Below are 15,885 nucleotides of genomic sequence, written 5' to 3' on the forward strand. Positions count from 1 at the left end.
CAGCAAAAACAGCCCTGGTAACGGCAGTTATTTTTCAAAACACAAATGCCCAAACCTGTCGCACCTTCAGATAGTGTGTGTTTGGAAAATCACGCCGATTAGTTCCACGCGGCACCATCCACGCGCGCCGCACGCCTTCGTTGCTGTTATGACATTTTCTCACTGGAGGCGTTTCTCGACATGTGCTTACCGCCCATCGCTGCTAGAAAAAAGCTTGCCTAGACACAAAGCGGCGCATGGCCAATATGAAGCCCCACCCTTCTCAAATAAACAAAGATGGGAGGCTGGGGCAGCCATGTGCCGTCTGGACTGCTTCATGTGTTCGGTTATTTGGAGTATTTTTTTTAATATAGTTATAATTTCACACGAGATCCGGACCGACACATGCGGACGTTAATGAGGGGGTTCCCCTCATTGATTCCCATTGTAGGCTATGTTGGAGCGTAGCCTGGGTATGAACCACCCGTTATTTTTAATAGAGTGGTCATTATGAATGAAATGGGCAGGATATGGTTAAGAAGGACCACTCCGTCTGCCTCTAGTCGTGCGTGCGTGCGACTCTCGTGTGTGTGTGTGTGTGTGTGTGTGTGCGTGCGTGCGTTTGTGTGTGTGTGAGGGCAGACCGCCTCTTCACTCATTTACACACTGTCCCCTCCCTCAAATCCCCCACCCCCCTCCTCCAGCCTTTGTGTTCACTGTGCCCTTACTCGGTTGCTGCGTCCCAAACATTTTATTGTATGACTGTCTCCGCCATTCAAGTGCGAAAACCTAAGTCCGTGAGTGAAAGTGTATACATTTTCATTCACCTCGTTAGTTATTGGCAGGTAAGCTGGTGGGTTAGGAGTGGATTCCCTGGACCCCTTGAGTGTCGCGTAGTGCAGGCTACACGCTGAATGCTGACGGACCTACGCTACTACGCTTTCTGTGTAAGAAAAGGTCTTGGATCGCCCCTGTTTTTTGTTATTTTTTTACAGAAAAAAAACTGTGGCAAGTTTTTGGGACTGGTGGACACATACGAAATCGATGTTCACTGATCAAAGGCTTCTGAAAACTAGAAGTGTGTGAAATGGATTAGATCTCACGGAGGAAAGCTGGAGCACCACAGAAGATCGAAAAAACGGAGACGGGGTCGAAAGGACTCGTTGAGTTCACATAGCCAACGAGAAAAAGGTGAGATGCATTATTTGTCGTAGTGGGTCATTGGGGCTGCCGACTGGAGTAAATGTATGGTGTCTTCCTAGACATATCGAGGGAGGTTTCTCAGAGCACGCTGCCACTGTCGTGATAGGCTACTTTCGTCACTATGGTAGAAATGTGTTATGTCTCTTACGGTTCTGTATTAGGCGACTCGAAGTATCTTGTAGGTATCGTGATTTGTTTGGTTGTGTATTTTAATTGTCCGCACACTTATACGGGAACTAGCTGATAATAGGCAAATAAAACATTGTTAATGTCAGAATTGTGATGGTGAACAGCGTAGATTACAGCAGCAGCTCAGTGTCCGCCAATGTTTCAATATAGATTTTTTTTGTAAAAGGGTTGAAAGTGAGATATATTTTTACCTTATTGTGTAACTGTGATAGCTTTTACGAATAACCCCACTCTAGAGGTATGTTGACTTTCAAGTAGCCTGGACTGTTAATAATGCGTTTATAATCGGGAGTTGACGTTTCTAAAGGTTCGTATACCGTTTACAAGCTCCTGCACTGCACTTGCCGTTTGATTCAGTACTAAGTAGTGGACAGCGCTTAGCCTACTGTATTTGGGGCTCGAGGCCAACGCTGGGAAAGCAGTATCCCTTCACTTGAATTCCTCTAGGACGATAAAAAAAACAACTGTGAGTTTTTGTCAGTTTTAATTTGTGGGATCCGTTTAGAGAACTGGGAAGTTGGCCTGTCTTTTACTTTTGTCAATCAGTGCAATGTTTGTTTGTAACAGTTTGCTGATTTTGCTATGTTTTGACTGCTCTAATTGCCTTGTTAAATGCCTTGTTAATCTCTATGGGTTTACACCATTTGATAGCTTACTGTAAAACGTGGAAGTTGTAAGCAGTCCATCTAATACAAATTGTCACTTTTGTCAACTGTAATTCCATAATCCTGTCTGTCTCTCTGCATCCTGCTGTGAGTAAATTAGTCTGAAGAGACAGCGACTTCAACTATAGCCATCTCTCTCTCTCTCTGACTGTCATGTGAGCTTATTTGGTTGACTCTGTTTGCAAGCATTCCTTCAGAAGCCGGTTGCCAGTGCGCCTCAGAGGTGGCTTGCAAAAATCCACCCCGTTGTCGTGGCAATCCCCTCAGATGGACGGGATCCCTGTCCTCATGTTCTGGTCACCATCTTGGCATGAGTGATTCTTTCAAAGGCTTCTCTCTTTTTTTTTGCTTGTTTTAGTGGCTGCCAAGTGGCAAGTTCGTTTCTCCCTCCTTCTCAGAGGACTGTGTCTAGCGGAGAACAGACCTGAGTCTGTTTTACAGCACCATTCCCCATGCCCTCTCCTCTCAGCAGAGACACAAGCATCTAAACAAGATGAACGGCCTGCCTCTCCAACGGTGAATGGACCCTCATTGTGTGGGCCTGTGCAGAGAGATGGATATGGATATGGGCTCTTCATCAAGCCCAAATTCAATTTGCCCGCAGATATGTTGGCCTGCATTCAGTGCCCATAAATTGAGAGTTTGTGGAGAGTATATTTAATTACAAATTGTGGTATGTAAAGAATGCAATATACTCTGGTGATTTGTTAGGGGACAACTAGCAAAGGAGCTATTTGTATTGGGCTGTATACACAAAATAGTCTCACAGTAGTAGGATAGTGGTTTTAGAAAGTGCAATGTTTAAAGTTTTATGCTGTCCAAACCCTAAAATCTCTACGTTTACACAGGGATACATGCTCTGTTTGTATTTTTACTCATGTTTTCCACTTGAATGGTTAGAAATGGTTTTACCATCACAAGGAACTGCCCCCCCCACACACACACACACACACACACACACACACCGATATCCCCAGTGTTGTGTCTGTGCCAGTGTCTCGCCTCACATTCCAAGAGGCTTGTCTCTCTCTCTCTCTCCCTGGGCCTCCCGGTCCTGGCTGTCCTTTATTTCACGGATGAAGCCTTCTGAAATTGGCCACGGCCTTTCTGACTGGGTTTCCATCAGTGCCAGCCCGGACCTCTAATTGATTTCTATCTTCCTCCAAGATTGAAATAGAAGATTGCAATGTGGCGGTTTATGCCTGCTCACCAGTTGTTTTTGGATGAAAATACTAACTAATGTAGGGGATTTCCTATCGGCTTTTCAGCCTGCATCCACAAAGGGAGAGGACAGAATCACAATTATTTAGATTTGCTGTTTTTTCATTTGATGGGGTTGATTTTTTAAGTGATTTTTTGAGGTTGATGTACCAATTATTAGTAAAGCTCAAAAAAAGAAATCAAAACAAACCTACTATGTTGGGTGAGAACGTGACGATATGTCTTTTGATATAGGTTTTTGTTATTTTTGCTGCTGTAATTCTATACCTTTTGGGTCTCTCTGCTCAATCAGTGTAACAGCTCCCTCCTGTAAGGTAAATGGCAGACTTATGGCCATATCTTTAAAGAGTCAGAGTACAAGTTTGCCAGTTTTTCAAGCATTTTAATAAGAAACTAGTACATTTATTTTCAACACACCTGTCACTCAAACTGGCCGCAGCGCTATGGGGTTGGCCTGCACCACGTCTCAAAAATATAGTTAGCATGCCATTAAGGTCTTCATCAGCACCAGATGTGCTGTTGGTGTTTGTAAAGGGTTTTGCCTTTTCAGTAGTTTCAGGGCTAGTTTTTGACCAAATCTCCTTTCCTTCTGCTTGAAAACATGTGATTTCAGGTTTGTCTCGCCCCGCCTCCAGGATGATGTCACCAAAAGACAAACCTAAGAAGAAACCACCCAAAGACAGCATGACCTTGCTGCCGTGTTTCTACTTTGTTGAGGTAAGTATGTACAGTCATGTCACTGATGTCTGAACAGAGTGAGATAGCACAGACTGACATCAGTGGGAAACCCTCTTTAAATGAGCTCACTGTATGTGAGCTAAATTGCTAAAGGTTACCTTTAATTGGTTCTCGTGGTATTTACACCCTGTGACGAATGTGATGATCTATATTTAGAAGTCCTTCTGAAAGTATTCATTGTCAGCACAGCTCACACCATATGTTCTGTTTGGCAGATTCTTGTTTTCAGCACATCCACCAGATTTTGGGACTCAGGGAAAGTCCCGATTTTAATGTTGTTAGACTAGCTTTGAAGTACTCCTCTGAAGTTCCTGTAAGGTTAAATATCGTGCCATGCTTGTTGACAGTGTGCGTAACTGGGAGCATGCTTAGTTCAGCTTGCAAGGCTGTGTCAACATAATTATTTTTTGTGACTAAGATTCGAGGGTTAACTTTTTTCATAGGGAAAAAGCTTGCTAAAACAGACATTAAAGCGACAGCATATCAATAAACAGATGTGTATTATAAGAGCATAATTACTGCTTGTTATTACAGATGCTTGTTGTCTGAAAGGGGTTTAATCTGAGAGGCAGAGAGCACTCATGTGAACACAGGATTATTTACGGATTTTGTACCTAATGTCACAAAATCCTTTAATATTTACCCACCCAGTTATTCACTTGTGTACAAATAGACCACAGTCTGACTGCTAACATTTATCATCTAATTCCGGTCAGTATTTAACACCCCATGTTTATGTCCGCATTAGTTTGTTCAGTTTTCACAGTCTCAGCGTCGCTGCTGCCCAGGTGAGCTGTTTTTTCTCATGCCCGCTACCCTTGTCCCCTCTGCCCTCTCAGCTGCCTATTGTAGCCTCCTCTATGATCTCGCTGTACTTCCTGGAGCTGACCGACATCCTCCAGCCGGCCAGGGTGGGCTTCCGCTGTCACGACCGCGCGCTCAGCATGCCGTACATCGAGACGGGCGACGAGCTCATCCCCCTGCTCATGCTGCTCAGCTTGGCCTTCGCTGGACCAGCTGCCTCCGTGAGTAGACCACCGCACCACACCACAACACACCGCACCACACCGCATCGCACATCTGTCTCGTCTGCACAGCTTTGAAGTGTGGTGAGCTAAAGATGGCACCACAGAAATATGCACTGAGAAACACCTACTACCTCGTGGATAGATGCTGCATGACACATCTTTTTTTTCACTTCTCATCTCAGAGTTAAGGAAAGAGTCTCAGAGTCAGTGCATCTGGCAGTGAAACATTGACTACGACTGTGGCTACAGGCATGTTTGCATGAAAGAGAAATAAGGGTGAAGCCTGAGAGTGATTATAGATCTTTTGACTTTTCAGTCCATTAAACAGACACACTCAAGCTCAATAATAAGCCCAAATTCATGTTTTTGATCGGTGTAGATAAAGTTTTTGCATTTACACATGTAGTCAACACAGGCCCGGTTGCCTCTTTGGTCTGTGTCTAACCTCATGTGCAGTGTGTCCCACTGTGTATGGTTGTGTATCAACAACCAGCTAAAAACATGTGAGCATTTATATTTCTACAGTTAAATTGTTGTGGTAAACTATTATTTAGCAGACGCTTTTATTCAAGGCAACACAGACTCAGTGACAGGGTCGGGAATTGGACCCAGGTGGGGTTGATTGTCAGGTGGCAATCCTACCCCTGCTCCGTCACACTTCCACATTTTATGTGTTTTATCTTCTATAATATACGATTGATGTATCTGTCTCATGCAGAGAACTAGGAACTTGTTTCTAGTCTAATGAAAAGAGATCCTGGTGTTTGTATTCACATCCTGCCCTGCGTCTGTGTGTCCAGATTATGATCGGCGAAGCTCTGATGTACTGCATGCAGTCTCATCTAAAGCAGCGGCGCAGTTGCGAGGGCAGCATCAACGCTGGCGGCTGCAACTTCAACTCGTTTCTGCGCAGGACCGTTCGCTTCGTCGGTAGGTGCCCATGTCTCAGAGGAACGCGTAAATGTGTGTGTGTGTGTGTGTATGTATGTTTGTTTCTATGTATGTGTGTGTATAGTGTGTGTGTGTGTCTGTGTGTGTGTGTCTCAGAGGAATGTGTAATGATTTAGCAGCCTAACACTGCCTACCCCACTCAGATGTGTAATGTAGGGAGGATTATTACAGTGGAGTGCTGTGGCTGATGACTTGGCACATTGTTATTCACAGCATCATTATCTGGGTTGTTTTACTGATTTCTCCACATTATGCAGCACCTCTGGGTACAGTACCTGCACAATTTCCTTGGTGCAAACATTTCAAGCTCGTAATGGCAAGCGTTAATTGATTAATAACACTCCCAAATATTTTTCTTTTGCATGACTGATTTTTATTCTGATTTTGAAGGTGTTCCAATTACACCTACAATATTGTCTCTTTCAGCAATTTGTTCATAGAGTGTGCAAAAAGGCATAAGATACTGCCAGTATTGCCATTTGATGGACTCACCTTGGTGTCCCTACCTGATGTCTCCCCTCTCTATCCCCACTAGGAGTGCATGTGTTTGGGCTCTGTGCTACAGCCCTGGTGACTGACGTCATCCAGCTGGCCACTGGCTACCACACGCCCTTCTTCCTGACCGTGTGCAAGCCCAACTACACCTCCCCGGGCATCTCCTGCGAGAAGAACCCCTACATCACCCAGGACATCTGCTCGGGGAGAGACCAGTACGCCATCTTGTCTGCCAGGTGATTCTCGGCGCCTTGAGGCAAACAAACAAACAAAAGATGCACACTGTTGTTGTTAAGTGGTTGCAGGGGGTTGCATCAGAGTGCGCTGTAGATGGGGGGCTGGGTGGATGGTGTATCAGATTCGTTATGTGAAGTATTGCTGATACTGACGGGCTATCACAGCATTTCAGGCTGATGTGTCCTAGAGACCATGTATCAGCTGTCTCATTATGTGTGGCACCAGCCATTATGCTAACACATTCTGTCTGGCACCTTCCCCCGGTACCACCGGAGCCCATCATCATCCATTCCTCCTACATTTGTTCTTTCCTCTGTGCCTGGGCTGTTTGTTTGTCTTCGACTGACATGTTTTGTTTTGCCTCTCCAGGAAGACTTTCCCATCTCAACATGCCACCCTCTCTGGCTTCGCAGCTGTCTACATATCGGTGAGCGCTTTCCTCCTGCCTCATTTCTCCCTGTGTATCTGTACCACCATGCCCCATTGCCAGTGTTTACCCTTTCTCTGTCTAATTGGCTTTGCAGCCACGTTGTGTACATCTCTGCTGAACTGCCAAAAGTTTGCTTTACGGAGTGTGTGACAAATCCTTTGCCATAATGACCCTTTCTAAAGACCGCCCCGAGGTCCGCTGTTGTCAAGCGTTGCAGCGTGTTATCCCCCCCCCCCCACTCCCCCGACCCCCGTTGTCACCTCCCTAACAAGCGCATCCTTGGCCTTCCACTGGTCAGCGCCGGCGTGTCGGCGTGCTGTCCCTCTCTCTCCTGGTGCAGTGGCGCTTGCTTTAGCTGCTCATTAGTCCCTTTCCGTTAGCCGTGCCTCACTGACCTCAGTGTGGGAGCCGGCCTGCTAATGAAGCCACTGAGCCCTTATTGTGGGCAGAGAGAGGGAGAGAAGGAGAGAGAGGGAGAGAGAGAGAGAGGGGGAGGGAGAGAGAGGGAGAGAGAGAGGGGGAGGGAGAGAGAGAGGGAGGGAGAGAGAGAGATGGGGGGAAAGAGAGAGAGGGGAAGAGAGATAGAGAGGGAGAGAGACAAAGAGACAGGGAGACAGGGGCCAGCTGTTGCCTGGCTCGGGTTGTTTATTTGCTGACTGGGTGAAGGTCAGCAACTTAATCTTTAGTAGGGCTCGACTCGAGGAGGAAGTTGTCCAAAGCTAGTGTGAGGACTTGATGAAGCATCAAAATTTCAAAGCATTTCAGTGCAGTATTCACCATCTGCATAAGCGGCGGCCGATGTCTCAGTTCTGAAAAGCAGTTATTTCAGTGACTTCAGAAGCACTCGATTTCAGTGGAAGATGCTCCTGTCATTAACTGTAGCTGTTTTCCTTTCCCTCCCTCACACCTCCAGATGTACTTCAACTCCACCATCTCCGACAGCACCAAGCTGCTCAAGCCCTTGTTGGTGTTTGCGTTTGCCATCGCCGGAGCCTTGGCCAGCCTAACCCAGATCACCCAGTACCGCAGCCACCCCATCGACGTCTATGTGGGCTTCGTTATCGGAGCCGGCATCGCTGTCTACCTGGTGAGGACATTCAATGAAGTACAGCACATCTCCATTTGAGAGCTGTTTTGTGTTGTCAGTTTACCCAGCAGCTGAGCTGAGTCCTTTCACCCCTAGTCACAGTCAGAGTATGTGAAGAAAGCCGGTTTATTTACTCTCTTTTATACACTCTGTCTGATACTTTAATCTGTCAGCAGGAAGTGCTATATATAGAGTTTTATTCTATTAGAGTGCAAGTGAGGGAAGAGTGAGAAAATATCCTCCAGGATTCTTTGGTGGAATTTTCACAGCTCCATTGCTCAGCAACTGTCGCTTCCATTTATTGCACTCAATTCTCCATGGCATCACTCTCTTCCATTTCGACTCTCTCTTTCTCTTTCTCTGACAAAGATGAGAACTCACTCTTGCAGTTCATTGCTGCAGAGCACATCAAACGCTCTCCAAACATTTTAGCATGGCAAGAAACAATATGCGAACATAATGTTCAAATCATTTTAATATCATCTCATATACTTGTCTGTGAATGATAAAAAAAACCTTAATTAACACACACAATAGTAATAAAAAGAGACAGCAGTGGCCCAATCAAAAGCGTTTTATATTGTTCTTAGAAATTAGCCACTTAGCCAATTAGCCAATGGTGACAAATGTCTGAACGTTTAGTTCACTCACTTGTTCTTTTCCAGGCACTCTATGCTGTGGGCAATTTCAAGTCTCCCGAGGACGCCCCTCCTCGGCCCATTAAGCATCCCCAGGCGGTGCAGAAGGACGCCCTGCGCGCTCTCACACAGCGGGGACACGACTCGGTCTACCAGAAGGCCAGCGCCTCCGAGAGCAACGACGAGCTGGCCGGCCCAACCCACGTGGCCGGCCTCAACCGCAAGGTCCGGCGCGAGAAGGCCTCCATGGGCAGCCTGAAGAGGGCCAGCGCCGACGTGGAGCTGTTGGCGCCCCGCAGCCCCATGGGGAAGGAGACCATGGTGACATTCAGCAACACGCTGCCGCGCGTCGCCACCAACACCGCCGAGGAGCTCGGCAACGGCGTCGGTGGCGTCGGTGGAGTTGGCGGCGTCTACGGTGGCAGCAGCACGACCCAACGGCATATGACCTTCCACGTGCCCATGGACCCACAGCGCTCCAAGCAACTGGTGTCCGAGTGGAGGCAGAAGTCAATCGAGATGAGGAGCCTGAGCCTGAAGGACGACGAGCAGGACGGTGTCGCCACTACCACCACCACGGAGGGAGCTGCAGGGGGAGAGGCCGAAACCGCAGCAGGAGGAGGGGGAGGAGGAGGAGGCGGTAAGGAGGAGCTCGGGGCCTCCTCCCACTCCACCCTCTACCCCACGGTGCAGGCGGCTAACCGGGGTGGCCAGCCAGGCCCTGTGGGGGCGCGCGTGGTGCTCCCCCCTCGGCCGCCCGGAGCCCCCCCGCTGGTGCACATCCCCGAGGAGGCCTCGCGCCCACCGCCCGTCTCCCCGAAGAGCGCCACCACGCGCGCCAAGTGGCTCTCCATGACCGAGAAGACGGCCGTCCCCGTGGCCACGCCTGAGCCGCCCCGCCTGCCGGCCCAGCCGCGCGTGGCGCAGGTCATGGCCATGTCCAAGCAGCACGGCCCCCTCGCCGTCACCTCCAAGTCCTCGGACGCAGGCGGGGCCGGCAGTGGCGGCGGGGGCTCGTCCTGCGCCACCTCCTCCACGGGCTCGGAGTCGCCCTACTACCGCATCCCGTCCGACCGCGACAGCGGCAGCATCGTCACCATCGACGCCCACGCGCCGCACCACCCCGTGGTGCGCCTGTCCTCGGGCAACGGCAACCCCTGGGACTGGATGAGCACCACCAACGGCGGGGGCACCTCCGAGGCGCAGGAGGCTGGCGGCGGCGGCGGCATCATCGACGGCACCAAGTCGCTCCACCGGCAGGACAGCATCAGCATGCACGACTACCATCACCGCCCAGCCAAGGCCGACTCCGTGGGCTCCTCGGCCAGCGACTCCAGTCGCGAGCTGCCGCTGCCACCACCGCCACATCCGGACCTGCTGCTGGACAGCGGCCACTCCCACTCGCGCACCCACAGCCTGAGCCGCCACTCACCGCTCCACCGCAAGCCCTCCATGTCCGCCCGCGACTGGGACCCACTGGTGCAGCCTCCGCAGTTGGAGCCCGACCACTTTTTTAAGAACTTACAGACCGACAGCTTAAGCCGACGGTACAAAGACTGACCACCACAGGACTAGAGGCACTAGCCGCAAGGGCAGCTGTATTGTGTAGGACTTGCTGTAATTTTTAGCCTGTGAGGACGACATTTTTGCATCTCAGGAGAGAGACGCTCAACCCAAATTGGCCATCTTGTTGACTGAGCATCTGGACGGATTTCACTACAAGCCCTGCAGGTATTAACGTCACTCGGCACTCAGCAATCAGTCCTGTTTACACAGTCTGTGCAAGCATTTGATGGAGGAAACATTGGCATCCCAAATAGATTGTTTTGGACTATGGATATTCTACTCAAAATGAATAAATGGCCCTTGTACATTTTCATTGCACTGCATTTTGGCATCACCAACAGCCCTAATTTAGCCAAGGTAAAACCAGACGAGTCTGCGACTACATTTGAATTTACTCAGCTCTGCAGATCCATCTGGAAATTCTTCAGTTCACAACAATTTTCAAAATCACCAAAAACCCAGGAACCAATCACAACCGCTCATCCATCATGGGGCGGGGCTTCCTATGATGACAGACAGGGGAGTATAGTTAGGAGCACTGCTGAACACAAACAATGGCAGTGCTGATGGCATCAGTATTAAATTATTCGTACTTTGTATCTTCCTTGGAAGTGAGTAAACAACTGCATTTAAAACCTTCAATTACAAGAAAGAAGTGTTCGCTGTACTTCCAAAAAAAAAAAAAAAACGGTAATACTTTAATGCGCCAATTTCAAGTTTGATTTCACTGCTGGTTGTGCTCCCTGGAAATGGTAACCTGGAAACCTGTTAACCTCGAAATCAAACTTGAAATTGGTATATTCAACTCTTACCAGGTTAGCCAGGTTACCCCTAATTGTCATGTTTGGCTGAAATACTATACTCCAATGTGGGAACAGGACTTTCTCATTAGGCCTGCCTATTATCTGTGCTCTTGTGGCAGGTCTCACTAGAGATGATGTATGAATTATACTGACAGAAACCTCCTCATATTTAAATACTCTGATGACTTGACTGCCCTTTTTGTGGAAAAGAGACATTGTGTACCCAAATTTGCCCATTTTTATATAACTGTGGTGTTTGTGTGCTGCATGTGTATGTATTTAAATGTCTGCTTTGGGATATTTTCTCTGAAAGGACTGATGTTAACAGTACTGTCTTTTTTAACAATGCTTTTGTAATTACAGTCTGAATTCCACTGTTGATATGAATGGGAAACATGTAGTATTTTTAATTCTCTCACACCACTGACAAACTTTAATCTCTCATTTTTACTTCTCTGTTTACGTTCTGAGCTGAACCCCAGGTTCTCTACAAAATAACTATTGGGAACTATTATAGTATGGGTTCTGACATGCCTTTCACGTAATCTCAGACCTGTGATCATTCAAAATTGAGTTCAAGAACCATTGCCATTTGTGTACAGTACTGTATCTATTTTCTTCATTGCATTTTTTCTATATTTGGATTTTCAAAACAACTGTGTCATTGGTGTCATAGCATCATAGTGTTATTTCAGTTTAATAAAAAAAGAGTGAAATTCCCTATGTCCTCCTGGTGTATCTGTACAGTTTTGTAGAGCAGAGTAGCGATCGTTGTTTGCAGATGAAAATGCCATTTCAACAACCAGCCGTGGCTAACGTCCCACTCCCAAGGCGATGAAAATAGCCTCCTTTTAGAGTCAAGCAGCACAGCAGCACCATGGAGTCAATATCAGATATCTGTAATGAAATCTGCTATCCGGCCTGATCAGGCTTGAATTCTCCTCTGAGGGAAACCTCCCTAGCACCGTGATTCATGTCTGCCCATTATCACCAGCCAGGCAAACAATTTGCTGTCCTTTGGGGGACGAGGACACGCCGGACAGAAGCCAGTCAATTAGACGGAGCAGGGACATTAGAAGAGGCCCGTCTGTGTGTGAGAGGGAAGTGGAAGGGAGAGTTGGCGAGATGCAGCGAGAGATATGCGCCAGCATGGAAGGAGGCCGTTGATCAGATACGCGTCCGCTGCTTAAGCCGGAGCGCTGGACATCCTCGGGCTAGCTGAGACCGTGACTCAATACTGCAGCTCTGCTGGGAGGCGAGAGGAGCCTCCTTAGTGGGTCATAAAACAATGCCAGCACACACACACACGCATGCATGCACACACACACACACATGCATGCACACACACACGCACACACGTGCACACACACACACACACACACACACACACACATCTCCCCCCAACTCCCCACTCCCACGAGGCCTCTGTCTCAGCCTTGTGGCTCTGGAAGCAGGAGTGTATCACTGTGACTCGCCCATTACTGCGCCTCTCATGTCATCCCGACCTTCTCCCAGCGTCCCAAGGTGTGATTCAGCAGGACATAAAAAGGAACAGTGGGCCGGGCTTTTCACATGGCCCGGCATTGATTCTCCTCTTGACCCAGGTCCTTGTGTGTATGTGTGTCTGTGTGTGTGTGTGTCTGTGTGTGTGCATGTGTGTGTGTGTGTATTAATGTGTGTGTGTGTGTGTGTGTGTGTGTGTGTGTGTGTGTGTGTGTGTGTGTGTGTGTGTGTGTGTGTGTGTGTGTGTGTGTGTGTGTGTGTGTGTGTGCGTGTGTGTGCCTCATCACGCATCCATTCCCTTGTATCATCATAAAAGAGGCCTGGCATCTGGTGATTGGTGTGGATGGGCTTGACCGCCGTGTTTAGAAAACAGGCCGACTCCTCTCCATTCACCCGCGGCTGAATTGAAAAATGAGCCGTTCCACTGTGCACAACGCACTGGGGCAGATTAGCCGTGTGTGGCACATCCGGAGTGGCAACGCTTTCTCCGGGTCTTAATTTCCAGACATCTGTTCCGACCAGATCAGGGTCAGTGGAGATGGGCTTTTGTTCGATCTCTGTGGCAGAGTTGGGGGGGAGATAAAAATATCTTTGTGGGCAGATACAGAAAAGGCAGGAAGCAAGGACAGAAAAGCACCATCAAAGTCTCCGTACTTGGATGCTCCCAGAATACAGTGGCATAAATGGGGTCTTTGCATATGTAAACCCTCTTAGGTCTGTACAGTCTCCTACAGAATGGAGTCTCGCTGGAGACAGCAGAGCAGGATTTCAGCATGAGTGAATTAATGTGAATTTGCTTGCAGATGCATGAGGGAGACTCGGCGTGGCCATGGCACCCCTGAAAATATCCTGCAGCACTTGCAGGATGCCCAGTAACACACTAGCATAGTTATTAGACCACACTAATGTGAATGGATGTGCAATTCCTTTGTGTGTAAGTATGGATGTGAGTGTGAGTTTGTGTGTGTGTGTGTGTGTGTGTATTCCTTTCTGTGCATTGCACATCAAATTGTCTTTGTGTATGAAATGTGCTATATAAATAAAATTGCCTTGCCTTGTCTGTGTGGGTGTGTACCTGTGTGTGCACACACACACATAGTGTGTATGCCAGTATGTTCATGTGTTTTAGCGTGTGTGCATACACACATGTGGGCATATTTGTATGCCAGGATGTGGGTGTGTGTGTGTGTGTGTGTGTGTCCATGTGTGTGTATGTTAGAATGCCCATGTGTGTTTGAGGGTCTATGTGTCCTGTACCTATGTGCATATGTGTGTGCATCCCCTGTTTGTGTATGTGTGTCCGAGTGTGTGTATGCATGTGTGTGCGTTTGCGTGTGTATGCCAGGATACCCATGTGTGTTTGAGGGTCTTGGTGTCCTGTGCATATGCGTGATTGATTAAGCTCTCTGATTTCTGAGGACCACAGAGGACCTGGCTGTGCTGATTAGCCATGCATGCTTATTCGATTAGTCATGCTTTTCGTCTGTGCAGCCATTTACCTGGATCAAATCCTTTGGCACATACCAGCCTTTCTACATCTTTTCAAAATGTGGATGACGCATTAAATTAGTGGTCAATAGGAGATTTAGTCCAGCCATTCATGCAAAATCTTGAGCTCAAGTGATCAGCACTAATCCTGAAGAAAGACATGAGATGTTTCAGCTCTCAGCTCATTTTACATGGAGAAAAGGTCACCATAGCACATAGAATTATTCATAGAGCAATCTATGATGAGCTTCATTGGCGATTCATGAGCTATCCAAAATCAATTTACATCAAATGACAAATATTGTTTTAGAGCATTTGAAGCATGTAGCCTGGGTGAACCCAGATGAATCTGTAAAAGTATTTGAATTTGCTTTGTAGATAAGTCTGGCTCTCTTCCCATTCAAGCACATTTCTGAATCACCTAAAACCCAAGAACCTATCACTTCTTATCCGGCATGGGGCGGGCTTATGATGACAGACAGAGGAGTACCATTAGCAATGCTGTTGAACTTTACCACTGGCAGCAACGATGGCATTTAGTAAACAACTGAATTTAATACCTTTGTTTACATGAGCGATGTGTTTGTTGCACTTCCCAAAAGATTTGACAAGAGCTTACCGTACCATTTTAAGTTTAATTTCTCTGCTGGTTACACATTTTGGAAATTGGAAGTGAAGGGTCCCCAGACCAATTAATTCTCAATTGAGAATTGGTCTGATGTTAGACAGAGACATTTGCTCATTGAATGTTGAAGTACTGTACACATACATACAGTAAGAGGCTTAGACATAACTGATTTGGTATTCCTCTCTGTATGCCTTCTCTGGCTTTGTCATCTATAGATCCATGGATTATATTACAGCTAAGGTAAGATTTAATTTCCACATGCTGAAAGCATTACCAAAGAAACCTATTTATATCAACTTGATTTAACTTTCCACAAGTCTGTCCAAACCTGTCAAGTCCATTAAAAGTATGTGATCTGAGTACACAAGTCCTGCTTTAGTGTGAGACGACGGCCTGATCACTGGGCACAGTCTGTTTTTTCTCTCCTCGGTGCTGGGAGATGGTGGGAGGGCACTCGGGGAGGGGTGGCAGTCGCTTTACCTCCCCCAGACCTGCTGTTGTGACTGCAGACAGCATGTCTTCTCCTGGGCCAAACCCCAGCTGGGACAAGAGGAGCAGATGCTCCCGACCAAGAGGGTTGGCAGCTGGTGAAAATAGACTCCTGTGTGGTGGAAATGTCAAACACTTCTCATCAGAGAGGATGGAACTGAAAATGTGATCTCTTTTTTTCACTTTTGGTCTGAGGAGACCTTGCTTTTTTTAGGAGAAATACTGAATGACCTGAAACTGGAGATCAACCGCTTTTCAAAGAACATGTCAAACCTGGCTGGACTACCAAACTGCCCATTAAGTGACTAACAGTGGGTAACCTTGAGGTACTTTGTCAACATTGCCAAGAAGGAGGCTATTCAACATATCACAGTACCTGTCATTTTGTCACCCTGATTCTGTAGCTCATCACAGCCAAAAGTACTAGACTCAAAATAGAATAGGCTATACATATTCAAATCCTTTTGGAAGTCAAATTTATTCAGATCATGTACACGTCTTATATTATTTTTCAGCATATGCAGTCTCCACGAAGGAGCCCTGAACG

The 15,885-nt window shown here is 47.4% G+C and overlaps 1 protein-coding gene across 1 annotated transcript; it reads left to right on the forward strand.

The window, feature by feature from the left end:
• The first annotated feature begins 692 nt into the window (after positions 1-692).
• Positions 693-11,949, forward strand: plppr3a (phospholipid phosphatase related 3a). Its single transcript, XM_048264962.1, is given in 10 exon segments — positions 693-1,170; positions 3,871-3,974; positions 4,835-5,020; positions 5,824-5,953; positions 6,510-6,705; positions 7,076-7,133; positions 8,050-8,223; positions 8,889-9,419; positions 9,421-9,528; positions 9,531-11,949. Coding segments are annotated over 9 exon segments (2,355 nt in total). The 5' UTR covers positions 693-1,170; positions 3,871-3,893; the 3' UTR covers positions 10,422-11,949.
• The last annotated feature ends 3,936 nt before the right edge of the window (positions 11,950-15,885 follow it).

The sequence above is a fragment of the Alosa alosa genome, chromosome 1 (assembly GCF_017589495.1).
Source record: "Alosa alosa isolate M-15738 ecotype Scorff River chromosome 1, AALO_Geno_1.1, whole genome shotgun sequence".
Taxonomy (NCBI): Eukaryota; Metazoa; Chordata; class Actinopteri; order Clupeiformes; family Clupeidae; genus Alosa; species Alosa alosa.